General features: G+C 39.1%; 1 protein-coding gene and 1 long non-coding RNA gene across 14 annotated transcripts in view; one reads left to right on the plus strand and one right to left on the minus strand.

Moving 5' to 3' along the window:
* The window catches only part of TUB (TUB bipartite transcription factor), a 148,152-nt gene that overhangs the window by 67,747 nt on the left and 55,639 nt on the right, over positions 1–24,766 (minus strand). For 7 of the 11 annotated variants that reach the window (XM_080595841.1, XM_080595842.1, XM_080595840.1 and 4 more), the window contains exon 2: positions 8,321–8,412. The exons of the other annotated variants lie outside the window; for them this stretch is intronic. In XM_080595841.1, the coding sequence (XP_080451967.1) occupies positions 8,321–8,412 (92 nt within the window). The remainder of the gene's footprint in view (positions 1–8,320; positions 8,413–24,766) is intronic. 11 annotated transcript variants of the gene reach the window in all.
* The window catches only part of LOC308196645, an 89,377-nt gene that overhangs the window by 5,156 nt on the left and 59,455 nt on the right, over positions 1–24,766 (plus strand). The window lies entirely within an intron of this gene.

Here is a 24,766-nt window from a genome sequence, read left to right on the forward strand (position 1 = left end):
GTGTTGATTATCTCCAAGAATGGAGACTCTCCAACATTTCTGAGCAACTTGGGCCACTGTTTAACTGTCCTCATAATGAAGAGGTGTTGTCTTATGTCTAAAAGGAATTTCCTGTATATCAATGTGCCTTTTACTCATGTTTCCTCTGAGCTAAGTCACATTATTTTGCATTCAACCAGCAAGAGGGGAACTACTGTATCTCCCTTTATCATCATGAAATATCCAAAGGACCTTGAGGTGTCCTTGCAGTACAAAAACAGGCTCTTTTAACTCAGACTGAGAGAACCATCCTGAAATTCTTGTAAGCTGTTAACAAATGGTAACGTGTCTTAGCCTGCTGAAAAGATAAAACCCAAACTCTTTCTTTGCATCAAATAGTCTTTTCCTTTGCAATATGGTGAGTAGGCAACTGTACTTAATACTGCAAAGCCTCAGGATTAATCTGAAGCTAAGAAATACATCCTTCATAGCTGTTCTGTTAAAACTGTCTACCCCAGCTGAGTATACAGTTTTAAGTGTACATGCTTAACTTTTGGGGAACTAAACAACAACAAAAACAGTTTTAAAAATCCTGCCTAATCTCAGAAATAATTGCAACCCACAGACGTTTCAAACTGAGACATGACTTATGTGCCTTTAAAAGCTGTTAGCTTCACCTGACAATGAGCCAGAAAATTAAAATGCTCTGAGCAGAACTTGTGAGTAGAACCAGAAACACTTTGCCATAGGTGTTCATTTGGAACATCATGATTATGACCTCCTTTTATACTCTCTAGATTTCTTCTTCCATCAAACATGAATACTGAAAGAAGTCAGTTTATATAGGAAAAAAAGTGAGCCATGGGCTCTGAAAAAATTAACGTTCCATTACACCGTAACACAGAATTGCAATCAAATTAAAATAAGGATGAGTTCACTGTACAAGCAAAAATATTTGAATGATTTTATTTGGAGCCAGAGCAGCTAGAAAAGACTAGCTTTATAATAGTTGAGCATTTTGATAATTAGAAAACATGCTATAGTCTTCAAGGTCTTCAGATGATATTTAAGATTAAATAGTATTAAGTTACTCTTTTCAGTTGCTTTCTTTAAAAAGGTATTGCTAGTGAAACGTTGTACAAGGAACAAGAATAACTACTGAAATTTTTTTTCTACTCTCTTCCCAATACAATGGGTTAAATATATTTCAGCATGCAATAGAAATACCCAGCTGTCATTCAGAATTAATGCTACTTACTAGCTTGATTTACTGCAATCATCTACACTCTGGCAAATATATGACACTATTTGTAATGTGACTGCTTTACACCATCGTTATAATACAATACAGTAAAATGTTGCATTCACATTAGAGATGATAACCTGAGGCAAAAGCAAAAATGTAGTCTGCCTACAGCTATAAAGAAAGTCTCTGGGTAAGCTAGGAATTGAGTAGTCTACCTTCACCGAAACATCCATCTGCTGTGCATACAAAGCATATTCTGGGTATCGTGTGCCAAGCGCTGAGTTCTCCGTATTTCCCAAAACAAGGACAGGATGAGAGTGCATTGCTTACTCAGTGTTTCTCTGAATTGCAACTGATAATCTCAAACATACAGATGCACTAAACTTAACTTATACAGCTGGATAAGAATTTCTGTTTGCAAGAATTAGAAGTATTATTTATTTCACAACACCATTTCATGTCAATAGATGACTGAAGCTGGGGCTAAATAGCTCAACAGAAGCTAAATGTGAGCCACTGCGTTCAATAACGTGGTCCAACTTAGAGGCTCTTATTTATTGTGTTTTAACATTCTTGTAAACATGTTTTAGTCCACTGTTTACCAGGTTCTCAGTGATCTAGCTGTCACAGAGTTTAACAGGTACTGGCTGGACAGCCCCCAGCTTCCTTTGGAGGATGCTGAGGCTGTTTATCTTTGGCAAGGAGGTAGCTCCTCACATAAGTACATGGGAAGTGCTCCCTGCCTACACCCAGGAGTCTCCATGGGCTCATCATGCAACCCAGCACACCTCTCCTGCAAAGCTTCCCACCAGGAGTTCCAGGTGGTCCTACCTGACCATGCATCTGCCAGCCCCTCTGAAAGGGCAACCCCAATGTTAAGGCATGAAATAGGTGAGGTCCCAGCACCTCACAAGCTGGGGGGCACCTGCATGAAGCCAGATCCTGCTGCACTGCAGTGCTCAGCCCAACACTTTTCATGCAACAGGGAAAAACCCAATGGTGAGTTATTAACAGGTCTGTGAGAACTGTATCAGCTGCATCTGGCAGACCAAGAGCACATTTTCCTCGTTAACTTCATCAGTGATTTGAGTAGACTCACCTCAACAGCAAGTACAAATGAAAGCAATTTTGTTTGTTAATTTTCTGGGAGGAAAAAAAAGAGGAACTGTTGTTTGCAAAATATCTTTCCTGGCAGCTAGACATGAAGTTTTTAAAATTTTCCTCTGGACTTAAAATGATAAGTATTTAATTACTAATTAATTACCAAGCAAAACATATGCCTTCAAAGAGTGCTGTAAAGAATATATAAAGGATGCATTAATATGAGGTTTCCACTTCAAAAAAAATAAGTTCTTCAAAGAGAGTTTTCTTGTATGATAGAAGTAAAGCAACATTTCTCATGTAATTTTGGGGTAAGAATTAAAAAAAAGAAATCTAATAGTGAAAGTGAGTTTAAATCTCTATAGGAAGTATTTTTTTTAGAAATTGATACAAAATTCTCTGAGCCTGAGCAGGTTTTCGTATAGGGAGATGACTATGAATTTATTTATTTATTTTAATTTAGCTTTGCATAAAACAAGGTGGGTTATATGTGTATGTCCTTCTCTCTAATCTCTGAATCAGGCATCTCTCTGACTTTTGGGGATTTCTTCACACCACCTTATCAATGACAGTTCTGTGCTTTTCTTCTAAGCCAAATCCTGCTCCACTTTCCTTACATTGATAACACATTTCCCCCTCTATCCTTCCAGCCATGGTGAGCTGGGTTCTAGGTCATTCGTGTACCAAACACAGTTATTCATCTCTAGATCAAAACATTGATCGTATGATTGTCCTTCAATTGCCCCTTCAGAAGCAGCAAGTTGCAAAGCCAAAGCAATTGAAAGCAGAGACTTCCTGGCTTGCCCAAAATGTATTATTTATGACTAAATCAAAAGAAGGCTCTGAGTTCAACAGTGTTCCTTCAGTGGACGTTCACAAACAGTACCTGCTAAACAAAATGTGAAACCAGACAGAAGATTTGCAAAACATGATGCATTTGCTTTAAAAAAAATAAATACTTTTGTGGAAGTTTAGTTGCAGGCCTGAGTTTAGTGAGATGTCTGGGGAAAGGGAAAATGTAAAGGGCAAGAGACAACTCAGGATGTTATTGCCTTGCTGCTGGTACGAGCAGTTGTGCCCATTTCTGCATGAATGCTGTGGCAGTTACTCAGTTTACCTCTTTTCCTTTCACAACTCCATCTCCTTGTTTTGGATTTTAAAAAAAATCTAATTAGGTTCTTCAGAAAATATCAGGGTTCAGTTCTTAAGGAAGGGATTTTTACTGTCTCCGCAGTATTGCCCCACCTACCGCGGGGCAACACAGTTAATCTCAGGTTCAACACACTTTCAGTGGAAGATCAGGAAGAAGGAAGCCTGAGACAGGAAAGAAGCAGAAAAGAGCAGAGGGGAAAGGGAGTCTTACAAAATAGGAGCAGGGAATAGAAGAAAAAACAGATTTTCTGCGTTTACTAAAAATCTGTTCTAAAACTAGTGATGACCCTTTTCCCAGAGAATACTAATGTTTGTATATGTTAAATATACATACATGTTGTACCTCTAGCAACTGTAATGAAGTCACTGCACATGCTAGATGTCTGGACTTTTTTCTGCTGTACCCGCTGTGTGACTCTGCTCCCTCTCATGGATTCTGAACTGTAACAGTGCCCTTGAGAATCCACTTTGCAAAAAGCACCATTTCTTCCTATGGAACTGCTGGAACAGTTTCCTCATTCTGACATTTGCTATTTATTGATTCTTGTCTACACCATCTTCCTGTACATTAATAAGGTGGTAATATAACAGCGTGTTAACAAACAGTGGTATATTGTACTGCAGGAGCAAAGAGATGTGTAGAGACACACTGACTCAAAGACCTAGAGAAACTCCCTTCTGTGCCTCAGCATGTCTTCCAATTTAACTCTCAAGCAAACCCAGTTAACAATAAGACTTGGCCTTTATATAGAAGCCTCAAAGTGAAACTAAGACTTGCAGAAGAAAATGAAGTCAAGGAGAAAAAAAAGAAAAATGCAGCCAATCTAGAAAACACTGAAAAAGTTCACTAAAGGGTAACAGGTAAACTGACGTGGAAGAAGAGCGAAAAACAAACAGAAGGGAAGAAAATATATATCATTTAAAAAAAAAAAAAGGAGAGTCAGGTCTAGAAGACAGAGTTGAAGATAATAGACTAAATCCAGTCAGATAAAGTACATGCAAAAGTTCCATATGTCAGCAGGCTGGAAAACAAAGCAAAACTAAAACAACTAACAAAAATACAACAATTCTACTACAATGAAAAGCCTCAAGAAATATCATGTATTGTAACGGGTTATTGGAGTAAGTCAGTCAATTCGAAATGAGGTCACAATAAAAATACGCAAAGGTACGCAGTACCTGAAGGGGCAGCAGCAGGTGATTACTGATACTTTTCTTCTTGTTACCAAATTCTTAGCACTTGATAGCAATCAATTTTGTTGACAGAACATACCAGCCATATAGTAAATAAGCAACACTTGAAAGGAAATAGATACTGCACATTTTTCTGAATGGCAGAGTTGACATCAAATCTTCTTTTAAAAACAAATCCATCTGTAGAAACAGATACTACCATGCTAAATTGTACTGAAAATATCAGAGCTCTGTTCCTGGAGGTTATGCATTTCCCTGCCATATGCCCTAGCTGTCAGATAGTAGTTAGAGTTTGATTTTTCCCCCTTTACTACTCACTTTGTGCACAGACTCTCCAACGGATCTACATGCATTATTACACTGAGATAGGATATTGTAGGACAGTCTGTGGCTCAGACACGAATTTTATTCTGGAAAAAAGTAATTGACAATAAGTAGACATTTCCAGAAATCCATTGGAACTGGTCAAAGTATTTATGCATATTTATTCTATAGTCAACCTCATAAGATCAAGGTAGAGCTGAGAGGAGGAAAACACAATCAGACTAGCCAGCCTTAAACATTTTACCATGTTTTCCAAATGTCACTAAGTGCTGACTTTCCTTGATACAATTTTTGATTATTTGCAATTAAATCCAAATCTGCACGGTTAAAGAAAAGTGTTCATTAATTCAAGTATTTGTAAGAATCAGTTGATATCATTTCCATTGAAACCACACCTCTGACTTAACTGTAAATCAGAAAAGAATAGTGGAAAAATTTTAGGTTTTTGTATTGACATCCTGTTTAACAGGCTTCACTATCCAGCACAGGCTTTAGAGTGGCAGTTAAATAGCTTCCTCTGAGCATATTCCCCGTATTCCTCCTTCTCTACAGCAGTCGTAAAATGTACAAAGTAGTACAAATAGTCTTGCTTGCTTACCTGACACAGACACACATTGACCAAACACAAAATGGAGACTCTGGGTTCTTTTAACACCTACCACTCAACGATTTGTGTCATATATATAAAGTTATATTAATTCCCCACTGACATGAAAAGAATCCTAAGCAGGTACAAAGGGAGATGCACATCTGTCCCAATTGACATTTTCAGTAATAGAAATGATTAAATATATTTATCTTGAAAAACAACAGGTTTTCAGCATCACAGTTATTTCCAGAGATGCTTGAAGTTACATTTCCTATCCTGTGATCAGCTGCATCCCTGAAGCAATCTATTGCCCCTTTATTTAAAAGAAAATATTCATGAACAAAGGTAGCGTTACAAACACCTGTAGCCCCTGAAGAACAGGAGAACTCCAGGCAAGAAAGCAAAGCATCCAAAGAGGCAGCACACCAAGAAACCAGCATGAGATTGAGTTTCAACAGAACAAAATTCTGAGTTCAGACCCTGATTACCTGATTTTGAACAAGTCACTTCACCCTTGGGTCTCTTTCCTTATGCAATGTTTACAGTGTAAACACACGAGGTGGTCAAATTATGGTGCAGTACAGGCTCATGATGCACTTGTTGCACCTAGCAGTGCCATTATCTGGGTGGAGAGCTCTGCGTTACTAACCCAAAAAAAACAAATAGCAAACACGGAAAAAAATCCACATCAGTTTACACTAAGCTGAATTTGCAAGCAAAAACACTCCGGCAATGTAGTTTAAGTTAAAATCTGTAGGATTTTTAAGAAGGCCAGGTCACTAAAGTGAGTATCACATAAAGCGAGTATTTAGTCTTGAGGTACTGAACATACTGTTGCCCATCAGAGGAACATTTGTCACTTAACCAGCCAGTCCTCATGGGCTCAAGGAATTTCACTCATTTGTCTCGTAACAACAAAAGACATCTTCAGCAAAGAATTCCAAGAAAAAACAGCACAATGTCTAATGCAAAGTTTTCAGCCCTAAGTGAGAATCATTCAATCAACCTGCAATCTGAGATAGAGGAATAAAACTTACTTGAGTAAATCAAAGTGAATGTAGCGGTTTAATCGTATCCCCAAAGAACAGCCAAGCTGCTGACTGTTACATAGTTTACCAGCACTGGACTGAAGACAAGTTAGGATTTAGATTCCTTCCATACTTCATTTCAGTGACATTCATGCAGAAAATTCCTCTAGATGAAAGATTAATACATGCAGTCTTCCATAGCAGTGCATATTACAGGTTACGTGCATCAAAATAGCAGAGAAAACAAAGATGGAGATTTAACTTCTACAGAGGTGAAAATCTGTTTTACTGACAACACTTCTGATAATCTATAACTTGGCTAACTCATCTGAAAAGAGGAACAAGTCCCTCCTGTGCCATTATGTAAAAGCATGTGCAAGCTGTATGGCTCTGCAATTCCTTATGTTTCTTTAGAAGAAACATTGACTCTCTGCCATGGATAAAAGGTATCCTGAGTAGTAGCAAAAATTGAGAGCATAGGGGGGAACAAAATCTTTCGTTTACAAAACATAACCAACCTCCCACATCTTAGGGTACTGAAGGAAGAGTCTCACCAGCCTTCATGTCTGAGGAACTGTCTTGCCGGGATGACTGGCTGCCTCAGTGGTTTCATTTACTGCCCAGCCTACTGCAACATACTCATCACTTACAAAGATGTTGACAAAGATATTTCTGGAGAAACAGAGAGGCAAGGGCTTAATGAACTAACCTGTATTTGCACCTCTGGATGACAATTCTATGTGGATATCATCCAGCCCTTGTGATGCTGTCATCCAAAGACGAAGCCATATACTTTTATTTAATCTATTCTCATCACGTATTTAAAACTTTTTTTCCTTACAAAGTATTTCCACATTATACATGCAGAGGGAAAGAGAATGAGTGGCCTGACTTTCGAACAAAGAGAAATGTTCCAGGGCAATATCATCATTTATTTATTAGTTTAAGTCTCAATAGCTTCATCTGAACATTTGTTTCGTGTGCGATTTACTCTGGCAGACAAATTAGTAAGTGTAAAGAGATGAATAGAGTAGCCAAAATCTTTTCAATTTCACTTCCAACAGAACATAGCTGCTGCATGGTAGCAAAACATCAAATAAGAGAATAAAAGTTCAAAGCTAAATAATTGAAAACTTGGTTGGGTAAAACCATCTCTTTTGCTAACCTACCCTACGTAAGTGTTCTATGAAAAATACAGAGTCAGGCTCAGTTCTTGGATAAAACCTGTAATTATTTTATAAAGACATACTGTAATTGAGGATGATTCAGAGATAGCTGAAGAAATAGCAGCTGTATCAATCTTCAGGGAAACAGTTCACAGAACTACATTTTTAGAGACTCCTCAAGGGCAACTGCTAGCTATAGCCCATCTGTTCATAAAATCAAAATGAGAAAAAAAATCAATTATGATTTAAATTTAAATCAGATTTCAAGCCCAAAGCTTTTAAATTTCCTTGTCTAAGATTGCAAGCACAGAGGCTTTGGATTTAAAAGCTGCATGATCTACTTGAAAGAATGGCTGGCAGGTCACACCATTACTTGTTCAGGTCTTTCCTTTAGGCCAAATCTGCGGACACTTGAATTTTCCCCCCTTTACTCACAGTCAAAACGATCTCATAAACTTCAATTTCCATAGCCCACCCAGCATAACAGTCCGTAGCCTTTTTCTCTCCAGATCCCACCAGCAAGTCAGTTTGCTGCCCTTACTCTCTGCCGAGGCAGGCTGCTGTCCCCAAGGAGACCAAGCAGTGGCTCTCTGGCTGCGGCTCTGTCCTTTTGCATTTCAAGCATGGAGTGCCCTGAAAGTCAAAATCAACAAACTGTAAGAAGTTGGATGCAAAGATACTGAGGAAAGTGACGTGGAAGTTCTATCAAACAGCATTTTGCTAGTCAACAGATTGTCATTGGATCAATGTCTCTCAGATCACAAGACACTGCTTGGATATCAGTGGGAAAGAGACACAAAAAGATAGATTTATGAGTAGTCGTTCACATGTAAGGGATGCAACTTGGGAATTAGTAGATTTGGATTTCCTGTTGCAGCATAAACATCAAATTACATTATTGCTGGGAGAGCTGCAATGCTAAGAGCTAACACCATAACAAGACCTCTTCAATGTTCATAAATAAAGCTTCATTTTATTAATCCATGGAGAAAGCTCTGTATTCAGATGGATTTAACAACATTGTCTACCTTGCTTGAAATACATACTGCAAAACCTATGGAAGCATGGAAGATATTGTCTCTAACAATAAGAACTGCAAATCAACGTCAGAATTTCCAAAGGGATGAGCAAAACTTCACTGAGCTGGAGCGATGAAGATTTACAGCAACTAAGGGCTTGGTCCATTATTTCTGTAATACTACATAAATCATCATAAAACATGACAGATGCAGTATTAATGATGAGCTGCTAAAACTTAACCAAGATCTCCCTCAAACCTTGTTCCTTCAATCAGTGCTATATATGACATTTCTGGAATAAGCTGCTCTTTCATTCCAAATCCATCAAATTTTATATCTTCCCTCTCCTTGAAGTGATGGGTTTTTGGCTAGGACAAATTTTGTAGTTGAGCCTTTGCTGGTCCTGGGCTGGAGTTCACTTTGAGAGTATAACCTTCCTCTGCTTCTGATGCATGAGATTTGTATCAGAGTTAGGTTATCTGATGGGCAAACAAGTTCCCTCTCACTGAGCCTAGAGGGTGGACAAGCTGATGCTAGATGAGGGTGAAGGGGAAATCCAGAATAATGATGAAGATAACTCACAGAACCAGCTTCCCTTTCCTTTTCGCTCCAGGCAGTGAGAATGGTGTGCAGAGAGCACGAGAACAGCACTTTCACACGCTCCAGCAAGACAGTAGCTCTGCCCGCTGTACAGCTAAAGACGGAATGGATACCTATCAGTGCAGGAAGAAACACCTGCTTTTGCAAGAAGCCGCTGTCTAAGCAGGCAGCAACATCTCAAGAAAGAAAAAAAAAAAACTCAATGCATTGAAGTAGAAATGCAACACCTTCCTTTAGACACAGCACATTCCTCTCCTCCCACCACTCTCCATGAAGCCAGACCATGTGTTTAGAGGACACATGGCGAAATTGTCCTTTGGGGGCAGACCTGCAACTTTCCATGCATTTATAAGAAGGCATGTAGAAGACTTCATAGAGTATTTCACCTACCCTTGCAGCCTCCTGGGGGCAGAGGCTCAGCCCATCTCTCTGCTCTCCTTAGAGCCTTTTCAAGGATTCTGGCCTGAAGTTGGCTCAGACTACCACAGAGAAGGGGTTACGTTCTTCAGAGGAGTTTGGGAGGCTCTGGGAAAAATGGCACCTGCACTGAGGATTCCATCCATTCAGAAATCACACCACACTTCTCCAATGCTGCAGAACTGGCTTAAAAAAAAGTCATACTGTTCCCAAGTAAATCCAGTCTGTTTTGAGCTGACCATTGGATTTCAGCTTTAGCATTGTGGTTTTTAACATTTTCTCTACAACAGGGAGCACTGAAAGTATTTTCCCTGCAGATCAACAGGCTTACAAAATCACAAGTGCTGAGGCTTTGGACTCTGTCTCATGAGAGTCCGAAAGTGCTGAGAAAGCAAGCAGTAATGTGGACCAAACATATAAGAAATCCAGCTGATTTCCATGGAAGTATTTAATGTGCGGCAATGACTGAGTGCATAAGTTACCATGAAATAATATATATTATAGCTATATGCGTGCAGCATCAGTACTCAACTGATCTTTAGTCATTTATTGATTGCTAAATAATTAACTTTTACCACCAATATACTTTTGATTAATCATACTTTCCATAACAGTTGAAAGTGGATCAGACCACAAAACATCAATATGGAAAAGTTTTCCGGTGCTTTGCATGTTCTTCTGAGATGAATGAGATAGATTAACTACTTTCTCAGCAGCAGTATTCACTATTTGGATGGATAAGTGTTGTTTAGATCACATTCCAACCTCCTGCCATGGGCAAAGACACCTCCCACCAGACCAAGCTGCCTAAAGCCCCATCCAGTCTGGCCTTGAACTCCTCCAGGGATGGGGCATCCACAGCTTCTCTGGGCAACCCGTGCCAGTGCCTCACCACCCTCACAGTGAAGAGCTTCCTCCTAACATCTAATGCAAATCTCCCTTCTTTTACTTGAAAACCATTCCCCCTTGTCCTATCACTGTATGCCCACGTAAAAAGTTGCTCTCCATTGTTTTCATAAGCCCCCTTTAAGTACTGAAAGGTTGCAGAGAGGTCTCCCTGGAGCCTTCTCTTCTCCAGGATAAACAATCCCAGCTCTCTCAGCCTTTCTTCATAGGTGAGGGGCTGCAGCCCTCTGATCATCTTCATGGCCCTTATCTGGATCAGCTCTGACAGGTCCACATCTTTCTTGTGCTGCAGAACCCAGACCTGGATGCAGTACTCCAGGTGGAATCAGCAACATTCTCCATTCTAATAGTTTATGTTAAAAAAAAAAAAATGAAGTTTTTTTTCAAGCTACTTGTGAGCAGCATTAACACTCAAACTGAAAGAGGCTGACTCTTTAATACATGCACTTTAATACATGAGAATTTCCTCCCAAAATAGAGTACAAATAGGGGACATGCAATTAAAGAAAAAAAAAAAAGAATCATAGGGTCAAATCCTGGCCCACAACAAAGCCATTTCAGGAAAATGCTGGTGATGAAGAGCTAATACAGGAGCACTTCACAACTGTCAGAATGACACTGCCTCAGATTCACACCAATGCCAGTATCCGAGAATGATTTAGCAGGCTGCCTCCAATGCAGGCTATGCCAGCTCTTCAGACCTAGTAACGCACAGTCCAGCTGGTAAAAGGCTACTCATTGTATCAGCATTCCCTGTCTGTCCCAGGGTCTCCAGGTTGTACAGATCTATACCAAATGCTGAAAAAGTCCTGAAAACTTCCTCCAGCATGTTGCAAAGGATTAGAATTTTTCTGCAATAGACTAGCAGATCATTTAACAACTATACCTTTGCCATTCCAAATTTACATGCTGTCTTACTCCTCCGGCACATAACGGAAATTTGATTAACAACTTGGAGAAACAAAATTTCTTCTCCTAAGAACCATTTCCAACAGCAACGTCCATGTCATCCATTATGACACTAATAACTAGGAGCAGACCAGCCTTATCACAGGAGGTGAGGTCTAGCTAGAAACTGTTGATTATATGACTTGACCCACAAAGAACCAAAATGGTTGCAGATGGAGCAGACTTTCCATTTTCATGTGGTTTCTTTTACAAGTTCGTAAGAGAAATATTAATAGCACGCTAATGGTAGCAATTACTATAATGAATGTAACAGCTGGTACCAGCAGCTGAGCATATGTTTCAGTTTTATACTTCTCATGTATGGTTTGAGGTGGCTCGGAGCAGTTACAATCATGGTCTCTCACTTTTCCGCTCTGAGGATTCTATTTTCAGCATGCCTGTCCTTGTGGCGAAGAGATGGAGAGCTACCATTGTAGATATGTCGCCCCTCAGGACGTTATTTGCACTCTAAGAAACAAGTAGCATGTTCAAAGTAGAGCTGGTATGGTCAGTCTCTCAATCTGCTCCAGTATCCTCTGCAAGTGGGATATCACCATCAAAGCAAGTGTCTTTCAGTTGTGTGTCAAGCAGTTTTTCCCTCCTCTTCCTAAAGAGAAAAATAGGCAGAGGAACTTCTGCAGTAGAACCATGAAGCAAGAAATAATCCTGCTCACTTGGAAACGTTTACATACAAAATGCATGTCTGGGCTCCCAAGACTGCCACCCACCTGCTCTGCCTCTGAACAGACTCTGTAAAAGTAAATGAAACAGACATGTAGCAGAGACACTAAGAAAAGTTAGAAAGAAAATAGTTCTGGCCCATCTTCTCTCAGGTTATAGTCAGAATTTTAATTAGGAATTAATTAGGTTCCTGCTCTGCAGGACATGGGCATCTAGTAGCCATTTGAATGATGGGTTTTAGTCAAACTCATACGATAATGCCAACCTCCTCAAGAGCAGTTCAGTTCAGGGCTTTACCTCCAAACTCCCAAACCCTGCCAAGTTTGGCATTCGACATTCCTGTTTTAAACTTGGAATTCAAGCCTATTCAAACGCTTGGCAGTATCGATATGCTTTTCCTGCTAACAGTCTAGGAACTAAGGAGCCTGAGGCACTCCCAAGCTTCTGTAAAAACATGCAGGAATTGAACTGCATACAGGAAACAAAGAAAGCATGAAAAGTGGTGAGCATTTCTGGTATTCACTTTGCATGGTGTTAAAACCTAAAAGGCTACATGACCATGTCCATCATCTGTTCAAGTACTGAACGTTCAAGGCTAATGTTTATTGAATCAGTGAAGTCTTTCCTGCCCTAAGATAGGAAATTGCAGATTCCTCTTTAAATCAAGCCTCAGACTGCTATCCAGTCAATCAAAATACAACAGAAGTACTTTGTTTCTCCTGAAGAGCTACATCTTCCAAAATTACCTTGAATCTTTCTCAGTATAAAACACTTCCAGAATTCATCAAGTACCTAGACTGAAGACAGCATCTATTACCACATTTGGAGTTATCTTCTTGGAAGCTTAAGTTAAATTTGATTCCCATGGCCTCATCTTCTAAACCAACAGTACTGGTTACTTCATGCGTCTGTTTTGAAGGACTATTCCAGTGTACAGTGCCATTATGAAATGTAATGACTGCATTTTTATATCTCCTCTCTGTGAAATTGCATAGGGTGTGAACAACAAAAGTTTTACATTTAAGCTTCATGCATATTCAGCAGGACATTATGCAGTAATCCTCAATGTCAAAAGAGGGAAAAGAATGTAAAAGCCAGAGAGTAGAGAATACACCAAGATAGTTGTTGAACGGAAATTAATTTCTGAGAAGCAACAGAAGACAAATACATTTTTTTCTACACTAAAATGCAGCATTAGGATCTTTACTATTCTGAGATTGGTGGAATGCAAATCTCAGAGTTCAAGGCTCAGAGAAAAACAAAGACACGTAGCATATCCAGTGAGGTCTGCAAAAAACAAAGGGACAACTTAAAGGCAATCTGTCAGTGTAATAGCAAGGCAGGCACAGTTGCTGACTTTAGCGAGGAAGCAGACAGCTGCATTTTGAACAAATGAGAAGCCCTGGAGAAGCATTGCTGGCAGCTGTGTTAGAAGGGCATTAAAATAATAAAATCCTGCAGTCACAAGGGCAAGTGTTGCAGATACAGGTGAGTCATGGACTATTTCAGGACACAGGTTTTTGAACCTCAGAACTCTAAGGGACACCTACAACGTGGCCTCACATGTCTCTCTGTGGGGAACACATGATCAAAGAGACATCCTCAGATGACTCAGTTACCACAGTATCATTTTTAGACACCTTTCTCTGGTTTGCTTAATCCCAAACAAATCTCAGTGAAAAGCAATGCAGAAGTCCTATTTCTGCTCAAATTGATGAGCACCAGGTTGGTGGTCCTAGAAAGCATTGTTGCCATTGAAATATCAAAGTCTGCATTTAAAACAAAAAACAGAAGAAAGACTGAGTTTTTGTTCAGATTCTAGAATATCTTCCAAAACAAAAGGGAGGGTACAACCCCACTACAAAATTGTGGTAAAAATTGTACAACAACACCAGGTACTCTGATAAGACTTACGTCCTTGGCACGGTATGAAAACAAACCAATAAATACACAATGAATAGTAAAATGACAAAAATGCACTTGACTTATGGGAAAATTAATACGTGTTTCAAGATGATTCTGCATGGTGTTTTCTTTTGTGTATTAAAAAGTACCAACCATAGCACAAACGTCTACATCATAGACAACTGTCTCACTGCATTGTTACAGGATTTTGCTATCCATTTAGTGCTGAAAAGGAGCTGGCTTTCAGTCCAGATAGCATGTCATCCTTTTTATTTTACCCCATTATCTGCACAACACCCATATCATAGCCTAGTAGAAATGCACCAGACAGTGCATCAGGACACCTGGATTCCTCCTGTGGCTCAGCCACCAGCTGACGCTGACCCTGACCAAGTTTTTCATCCTTATTTTGTCCTTTTCATTCATGCGGGATCAAGTTGGTCTCTACCATTATCAGTGCTGTGCCTAGAGCTTTATATAACCCAGCCTTTATGTAATCCATTAAGAGAAGCTGTAAATACACAAGAGCGGTACCACACACATTATAAACAGAGGTGAGCACTTCCAAGCTCAGGAAGCAGAATTTGTGCCTCCCTCTTAAGCTGCTGCTGCAGCATAGTGACTCCAGAGCCCCCCATGATGCATGCATTCACATGCCGTATTTTGGCCAAATTAGTGTTAAAGCTTATGAGCAAATGGAAGAGGAGTTTGGTGACGAAGAGCATGGAAGGTCATATTCAAAACCAGACTATTTCCTCTTTGTTCATGGCCTTACCAACATGCCTGCCCTGGTCCTAAAGAGCTAACAACACTTTCAGACAGATTCGTTGGGGGTAGCACAACTTTTCACAGGCTGGAGAAGAATTACCATGTATAGTAATGCCATAAAGAAGATCAAGTGCAACATTTTATGTAAAAGAATAATTCAAAGTGTGGTATTAATACACTCAGTGGAAGTTTTAATTCTTTTTGAACAACTTCATGTCCCAAACTGGAGACACAGAAGAAAAAAAAAAAAGACATTGCAAGATTGCAAGGGAGAGAACAACAGAGAGAGATGCAAATGCCAGAGACTTCAGCATTGATACTGTTGTCCCAGGTACACCATGAATATTTCAGGCAGTCCTCATTTGCTTATATTCTGTTCCAGACTCATTCCTGCCCTGGCTGATGCTTTAGCTGCTGAAAGTCTCTGCTGAACCTAGACCTCAAGGGACTGCCTGTGGGTTAAATGCTAAGGCATACTCTTGAAGGCATAAATCTTTAATTTTATTATTTTCTGGCCTCTGACACAAAGAAAGCACTTTTTCAAAGCAATTACAATGAGTATATCACCCCAGAAATCTACTGCTGAGGGAACAGTAGGTAGGAGGATACATTCTTGGCCCTTAATGCAGCCACCAACATCTGTATGACTGGCCATTCCATCCTCTATTTAAAAGAAAAAAAATGGGGACAAGAGTTCTCTACCATACTTTTTAGAGACAGAAACCTTTTTTGTACTCTGGCCCCCATATAGTTGTGTCTTTTAATATAAGCTGCAGTTTAAAAATATAGATCTTCATTTTTGTTCAATTGATTACTCCCCCCATGCCCTGCCGTGTTTGTGTCACGCAAAGCAGCAGACAAGTTTTGCCATGTTGAAAGACACTGTCCAGGAGAACCAACCAACCAAAAAATAAAACCTCTCCCAAGATAAAAACACCAAGTCTTTAGTCTTGCTATAAGAAGTCGCTGGGTGGTACATGTAGTCTGCACTTAGATTTCAGTATTCCTTGCGAGTATTTGTCCTTTACATCACTGTCAGACAGATCCCTCAAAGAGAATGTTCTGACCTTGCTATAAGATGACCTTGCTTTTTTTTTTTTCTTCAGTATGTTATTTTCCTCCTTGCACAGCCAATTTCTCCATTTCATTCGGTCAATGAACTCTCATATCCTTTTCCTTCGCTCCCACCACTTCTGCAGGAGCCAAAAACACAAACTAAGACTGGGCAGTGGTTAGTGATTTAAATAAAGCTGGATTTCAAGTAATTTTACAAAAAATGATCCAGAAGTGTAAAGTGGCTCTCTAATTAATAGAGAAAAACAGCACTTCTTTTTTTTATTATTAATCTATTCTGTCAATAGCAAAGCTCTTGAGCTTTGTGTGTGAACGATTATGTCACTAATATCATGACTAGCATTTTTGAGCACAGAAGCTTAGCTTCAGACTCTTAAAAAATAGGCTGAGTGTCAGGTAATTCGCTGTAGGCTCCCTAGTGTGAAGACAATCTTTGTTTTTACTATATGTTTTCACAAAGAACCTCCTTATTTCTGCAGTCAACATTTACGGTGTTCATGACACTTAAGAAATAACGTTAATGCCTGCAGGCAATCCTATCTGAGCTACCCTCAGTGACCCGTTGAATACACTGTCCCTCAGAAAGTCCTCTAACATCCATACACAAATATATACAAGTAACTTTGCATCACCACTTAAGATAAAAACAACCTTGTACCACCTACAGAAATAGTGCCAGCTGCTGAAGGAAATTAATTTGCAAGCTATTTTCAGAGTGTATTTCTTCTGGATATACAGCTGTTTCAACCTTTGCTGACAGCTATGCCTTGACACACTGCTCAGGGCTCTCTGGATGTCTGGACTACATATTTTCTTTTTCATCGAGGTGAAGACTGTACAATGTCACACAGCAATTTCAGAACAGGGTGTTTTTAGCAAGGTTACATCTAAAGGCATTGGAGCTTGGCAAATATCATCCAAGATCTTTAATGTGCTTCACAGAAAAGGCAGCACAGCAGCTTCTCAAGTGTACCCAGTTTCACAAGGGACTGAACTGGAAGCCCAGCTGATACTCTACTTCAGAGCTTCATCATGCAATTTACCCACTCCCCAAAAATCACCAATGAAAAAAAATTGTAGTATTGTTTCTGAACTAAGTGCTTATTGATGTCTTCGTAACACTAGTCTGTTTTTATAAAACAGCAGCTTAATGACCATTCACAGTCAGCCTGCAGAAGCTGGAGAGGAGGATGGCAGTAAAAACCCCATGAGCTCAAATGTCAAGGAGCACTTCTGCTTTCAGGACACTTATCTGAGCTGTGCCATGCCTTAGTTGCAGCCAGCATGGAACAGTACTGAAGTCCACAGGACCACTTATCTTGGAAATAAAACATGACCCAAATTTTGCCCTGTTATTCAGGAATAAATCTCACTAGAAAGCCTGTTGAAATCAATAGACTTCTTCCAGATATACACAGAGATAACAGGGATCAGAATTTGTTCCCGTAGCATATGTTTTCAGCAATGACCAGATGGATAGTCTCATATACAAACATCTGACTTGCTAAAGTGAAGTTCAGCAATGCCAGGTGTGTGATTTTGGTATTTAAGTGTTTTAGAAGCAGGGTAATTATTTAGCCCATTGCATTCAAAATGTTTCTATGCCCTTGTGTTTCCCAATGACAACTTAGTAAGGTGCAGAGATCCTTTGCAAAGCAGTAAGCTCCTGCAAATACAGAACCCCAGAATCACTGGAGCAAGATATAGCTCTTCCTACATGTTGTGGTAATGACTATAATTGAGGCACTGCCATAAACATTATTTTTTGCCTTTACTTACATTTTTAAATGGGTTATTTATAAATACGATGGACAGTACAATATTACAGCAAGGCTGGAGGTGGCAATCACTGTGGATCTCTTCAATATCAATTTAATTTAAGAAACTTGACTTGCATGGAATATTTTATTATTTTTCTAGAAACACAGACCTTCTGCCATGGATTTGCAGAACCCAACTGCAAGAATGTCTTCCCCTGAAAATTACCATTTTAATTGTGTTCCAGTGACTTAATATTTATGCATTTAGAAAGTAACTGCTGTGGCATTTTAAAAGGCTCCTGTGAATGGCAAGATGACAAGTGCTTGCATATCATTCTAAGTAAAACTACTTCATATTGTTCTGCTGACTATAACAGCTATAATTACTCTTTTATTCAAAATGCTCAACATGTTTCAAGATATAATACAACATCTTCCCATAGTGTTCTAATGAGTCTGCTTTCCACTGAAGAGTAGATCCTGAAGCAGTAGAACATGTAAATTAACAATATGCCAAGAGTTGCCCCAAATAAACATCACCCCGTCATTTGTAGTTAATTTGACTCAGTCTGACAACACTCAGCTATCAGCCTGCTGTGTACTGAGCTTACAGAGAGCAAGGTAGCAGTGCAACAAGCTGTTGACTGTGCTTAGACAAACAAAGTTATCTATCATACTGGGCTTTTGCTTGCTTTTGTCAGTATGCTTACTATAGGTCTCTGGAATGGTAAACCTGAGCATTTAGTCACTCTATTAGTTGTTTCTTTGTTCCAAAGTTGTGCTTGGAGAACACCAATGCTCCAAAACTTATTCATTATTTTTAAATCACTCAGAAGCTCACAGGGAGTTCATCCCTGAAACTGGTGTAAATATTACTGCTTGCTTCACGGAGACAAGAATTTCATTTCTGGTCTGTTGATTTCCTGTTAAAAACTCATTACAAGTTTCTGCTGCTTGCATTAGCATTAGAAAAATACTTAACTGTTTCTGCTTAAAAACAGTCACCTCATGTAGATCAAGCATAGGAACACAAATTGTATAGACTAAGTGACATTTTTCAGAAATAAATTTGTAACCAAGCTTTTAGATCAATTTAACATAGAATAAAAATCTCATACAAACACAAAGACGGAGCCATCTCTTTAATGTCAGAGCTGCCCATTCAGGCCACAACTGTGAGCCTTAGCAGAAACTCATTTCAGAGAAATATTCTATTACTTACACTAACAATTAGACTCCTATGATTATAAGTTAGTAAAGTTTCAAAAAAAATTTGTGCAGGAGGGAGCCAATAGATGGTTTGAAATTAAAAGGAATGAAATAGAATGTAAAACAAATGCTTCTTCCTCAACAATTCAAACATGTTGCACCCATGTTTTGAACACTGAGCACAGTCCTTGTCCTTCCATTTCCAAAAGGACATTGCAGACTAGAAAAGATACTGAAAGGGAAACAAAAGCAAAAGTATGGAATGTTTTCTAAGGAAAAACTGCATATACACAGGTTTCTCCAACATGGAAAAAAAGAGAGCTGAGGCTGGCATAAGAACAAGGTTTGCTAACTGCAATTGCTATGGAAAAGATGAGTGGGGAAGGAGCGCGTGCTTTATCTCCCCAGCACTAGAAGTAGCTTACTGGTGGCACTGCTTGCCTTGGGATATTATGAATGCTAACTAAAATCTTACTCATGTTCAAAAGCTGGTTAGAGAAATGCCAGGAGAATCCACTGCATGTTACAAAGCTGCTGCCTCTGGTTCAGAAGTGCCTAAGGGGCAAATCACTGGAAGCTAAAATCATTACAGCATACCATGAACAGTCCAGCACACACCTTCTGCCATTGTGCGCTTTGCACTCATCTGCTCTGGGCACCTCTGGTGACAGAGGGGACTTGCTGCATCCCTGGGCAAAACACTGCATAGCTTCCTTGCAACCATTTCCCACCAGTCGTTGAGGTGAAGAAATGTATTTCCAATTTCCTGAAGAACCTCAAAAAGCACCTTACAAACTGTGAGACGAACTCTCACCAGCCTACCAAAGCTAGTATTTCATCCCCAGGCACATACAATACCCCTCCTTGGACAAGTCCTGTGGGCGGTAGGGAGGTGCACACTCAGCAACCAACACATTCACCATGGTGTAAGAAAGGATCATTCTGGCACATCACTCCAAGATGTTTACTTGCACACCAAAGAGCCACACCAAGAGATTTTTGCTGTCATAACAGAAGAGAAATATTTGAGTTGAAAAATGCTAGATCTTTTTCTGATCTGTCTCTGAAAGTCTGATTAAGAAAAAAAAATCTGACGTATCATGAAGAACTCACTGAATCCTGAAAACAGTGAGAGACAGCTGTGAAAAATGTATAAATCTGAGACTGAATTCATGCCCTTCTCAGAGCATGTCATAGTGAAGCAAAGTGGAGAATTCTTCCTATCTCACTGTAAAACAAAACAAAACTCCAAACCAGCAAGAACAACAAACCAAATTTGCTCATTTTCCCCACTACAAAAAATGTTGCTTTAATATTTGGAAAATGAGTTAAGTCATGATGGGAATGAATCATTGCAAGTAGATGTCTAAAAGCTGTTCACTGTTAATAGCATATTAATATTTGAATTATTTTTTTCAAGTACGTCAAACACTTCTTTGTATACTCTAATGCTTTTCAGTGGCCTGTACATTTTAAAACCTGTCTACTTTAAGCTCAGTATTTTGTATTCTTGCCACGCTAAGCAATCCAGGTGGGTAGTTAAGACACTAAAAAGCTTTCAAAAATATCAAGTTCCATTAATTTCTGTGCTCCCCATTTATCACTGCCAGACTGCAAAAAGGAACAGGAGCAAAAGAAAAAGTGTATGGCACAGAAGGTTTAAGGGTTGCTTGCAAGTTTTTTTTCCCCCTCCTCCCCAAATCTACCACGGCTATAAAAGTGAATTAAGTGGCCTGATTACCTTCTAGAGATACAGCAATCTACTTAGTGAATTAAAATGATACACACCTAATAAAAATAATACGTGCAGCAAGATCAATGTTATAGAAGACTGTCATGCAAAAACTGTCCCTCAAGACAAATTAAAATAAAATTAAAAAAAATACTTTCTCCATTCCCAGCAATGCTTCATTTAATTTTCTTGCAGGTCAAGGTAGCCTAATTAGCTCTAAATAAGGAACACCCAAAAGAATTTGTTCTATCATACATTTTTTAAAGCCTTTAAACATGTGGTTCATTGAACTGAAGTCAGAGTTGTTTGAAATTCAGACTATTTTGGTGTCCATGATATTGCCCTTTCCCTCAGATAGAAGGGTGTACCAGCTCTCCTAACACTCCAGCTCCCAGCTGATATTTCTTTTTAAATCTCGGTCTTGGTTTAAGCCCATTGAATAAATACTTCTGTGATGCATTTTAATTGCACATCCTTCAACACGCCCTTTGCCCGATGAAGCACCATCAGATGACACAACAGAAAAACAGGCTGAGCACCAAACAGACAAAAGCATTTTTGGTGCCTGAATGAAATCACCATAGTACTTCAAATCTCGAGGTTTCTTCTGGAAAAGTAGCAAACAGGAGTTCCCTCACCTTGCATGCACGACCTCTGTGTTACAGAAGTGCTGCAAAGGGCTCTGCTTTTCTCTGCAAAAGCACCTAATTGTCAGAAATATTCAGAGGTTCCGTTAGAAGCAAAGAAACAACAGAAGCCCACCCCACATCTCCTAGTCATCTGTGGCACGGTATCTACAAAGCTGACCGTAGCAATCTTTGCAATCATGACTGCTAGTTAAGTAGGGCTGCTAGTTAAGGACAAAAATGTGGACACGAAGATGAGCCAAGTTCTTCTCTGTTTGCCAAAGGTATCTACGAAATTCAGATGTGTGCTATTTCAGGCAATGTTCACACAAAAATATATACATTGGAAAAAAATTATTTTCTGTCTACTGATGCCTGTGGATCAAAAAGAGGCACCAGCATGACAGAACTATTATTTCACATTCATAAAATACATCTAGAGGCATGATTCAAGAGCCAATAAACCAGTGGTAGTTAAATTGGTATCTTCTAGCTCAGGCATAATCATGCAAATAAGCAAATGCTATATTTTAGTACTTGTGAAATGCTGACATGCATACATAAATCAGGAATCATTTGCCAAGCTGTTCTCGTGCTCTTTCATTTTAAAGTGGCAAGAGCCTAATCAAGACAATTTTACAGTAAATGTCATTGGCCACAGTTAATACTGAATGTTTTCATACAGTATTTTGAAAAACTTGAATATCAACCAAAGTATGGCTTTAACTCCAACAGCTTGGTAGGTTTTGGAGATAGCATACTAACAGAAAGAAAACCAAATGAAGCATCTTGAAAAATGAGAAATGCTTTTGTTGGTAATTTTGCATGTATTCCCATATAGTGCTACTGGCTATTACTGGTTTGTAAGGAGACAAATCAGAAATAATTATTGGGAATCTTCCATGGTTTTCTTTATGTACTTTCTTTTAAACAATTCCCCATAGATTACGTAATTTTTAGGGGTGCTAATTCTCGCAATTTATAACAGTGAAAATAAGTGTTTACATCCTTTGGTTATAATTCAGCTGATAGCGATCTGTAAATTTGGATATTCTTTAAAGTGCTTTTATTCTCTGCACAGTCACTATTTCAGCAGGAGGATTATAATTTGTTCAAATAATTACAGGCAAGAATGAAACTCAAAAATAAAAGGTCAGATAAGCCAATTTATATCAATTCTTTTTTTCTGAAATCTACATGGGAAAAAAAAGCAGAAATAATAACTTCCAGACTAAATTCCTATTATTGCCCTACCTTCTAAACCTCTAGAAGCTACATTTTTAGACGTTGCCTGAAGCTGCATAAACAAAGTATATACATAAAAAAGACTTCTTCCTGATCTACAGCGCAGCACCATATTGTTATATTCTTAGATGAATAAAATTATAGAAACTACACAGCTTGACTTTCTGAAGTACATCATGGATTAGAATATCCCAGATAAGATGTTCCCTTGCAGTATTTCAGTGTTGGTAGACTTTGCAGTTTGCAACCCAGCATACAAAAATTGTACTATTTCACTAACTTCTTGTAACAATATTGCATTTCTAACTGAGCACAATCAAACCTCTCCAAGTTTCCTGTTAGAATGAACAAAAAGAATTCTTAATATGGCTCTACTCAAGATGATTGTAGCAGTGCTAGGAATACCCTAAGTTATGGTTTAAACACCTGTAGATTGTCATCAGATGGACAGATGTCCATCACACCTGTAGCATCTATGTCTGGACTAGCATCTGCAGCTGGTTTCTACGCACATACATACTACCTTGTCTTGGAGCAATAGTCTGTGGGGTGTCCAGACACAGCATTTGCCAATGCCTTAGGTAATACAAGTTAGTCTGCAATTAATTAACTGGCATTGACACAAAACTACAACATGTATATTAGGTATTCAGTAAAAAGAGAAAACATCTCAGTAGCACGCTAAAGTCTCTGGTGACCTTGGCTCCATCTGAAACCTCAGACATCGTAGAGATGGCTTCAGCAGTGGACAGCTTTGCTTTCTCCATTACCTCTGGCTACTGAGCCTGACCGGTGAAGGCAGAGGGCATGGCCCAGCACAGGACCAACCACCAGAGCACCATGCACACTGGCAGCTCTGGACTCCACTCAAAGCAAGGCTGGCTGGGGAGTGAGGCAGCAGTGCGTCCCCATGGCAAGTGACAGTAGCAAGGCAGAGGTGGGGGCTGGACAGCCATGCTCAGCATGAGCAGGCATGCGCTCGCACCCCTGGGCCACCCAGTTTTCCTGCCTTGCTGGCTCCATTTTCTTGGCACCAGCACAACTGCTTGCTACAACAAACATCAAACAATTAGGTTAAACAAAAATAAAGGCAGCACAAGCAGAAATGTAAACATTTCCAACAGGAGGTTTTAAAAAAAAAAAACAACCTGCAGCTCTATATTTCTATAGGAGGCTTATGCATTTGCCTCATTTCTTTGAATAAAAACATTCTCACCTAATGTATTTAAGATTGCTTTGGGATTACTTAGTTAAGGTCATGTTTTAGAAAATGCTAAGAGCTGTCACCAGAACCAAATGAAGAGTATTTATAGAAAACAATTTTAATACACTTGAAAAAATAGAGACAACTTAGGAGAGATGCAAAGAAACTGAACAGGAACAGATCTTTCGAATCCAGACAAGACTGAATAGTTTTATCTGTCTTTTCTGACTTATGTTTCAGGTAGACATTAAAAAATATTAGTTTTGTTCACTAGTAACAAAAATATATAAACAAGAGAATCACGAATTTTCATCATCGTCCAGTTTATGCAAAAAGGATAACAGATTGGTAACATGATTTTAACTTGAACAGAAATGGGACTCAGTAAATTTAGTCTTATTCTCCTCCTTTCTTTTTCCCAGTCACATTATCCTTTCCATTAACTTTAATCACCACGTTTAACCTGATAGTAGCCAAATCAACTTCTTTACTGATACTTCTTAATAACCACGTTCAACCTCATCCTTGCTATTTGCTTATCTCTCCAATGCAGTTCTTCCAGTTCCACATCGTCTGTAAAGAGCTTCTCACATAGCGCTTTCTCAATAAGCACATAAAGCTCTTTATCCCCATGATACACCTTCCCCTTGTCTAGCCTAGCTGAATCTTTTTTCACACTCCTCTTTCACAGATACAGACCCTTCCATCTGTGACAGCATTCCTGACTCACTTATCTTCATTGACTCCATCTTGTTTGAAGCTGCAGATGAAATTCTTTTAACCCTTAATCATAGATTGCTCACCATTAAATTAAAAAAGCAGATTAGGGCTTTTAAAACATTCCTTTGGTATTCAACTGAGAGATGCCATTATCAAATTAAGTTGTACATTTA

This window comes from Anser brachyrhynchus, assembly GCF_964034855.1.
Source record: "Anser brachyrhynchus genome assembly, chromosome: 5".
In the NCBI taxonomy this organism is placed as follows: domain Eukaryota; kingdom Metazoa; phylum Chordata; class Aves; order Anseriformes; family Anatidae; genus Anser; species Anser brachyrhynchus.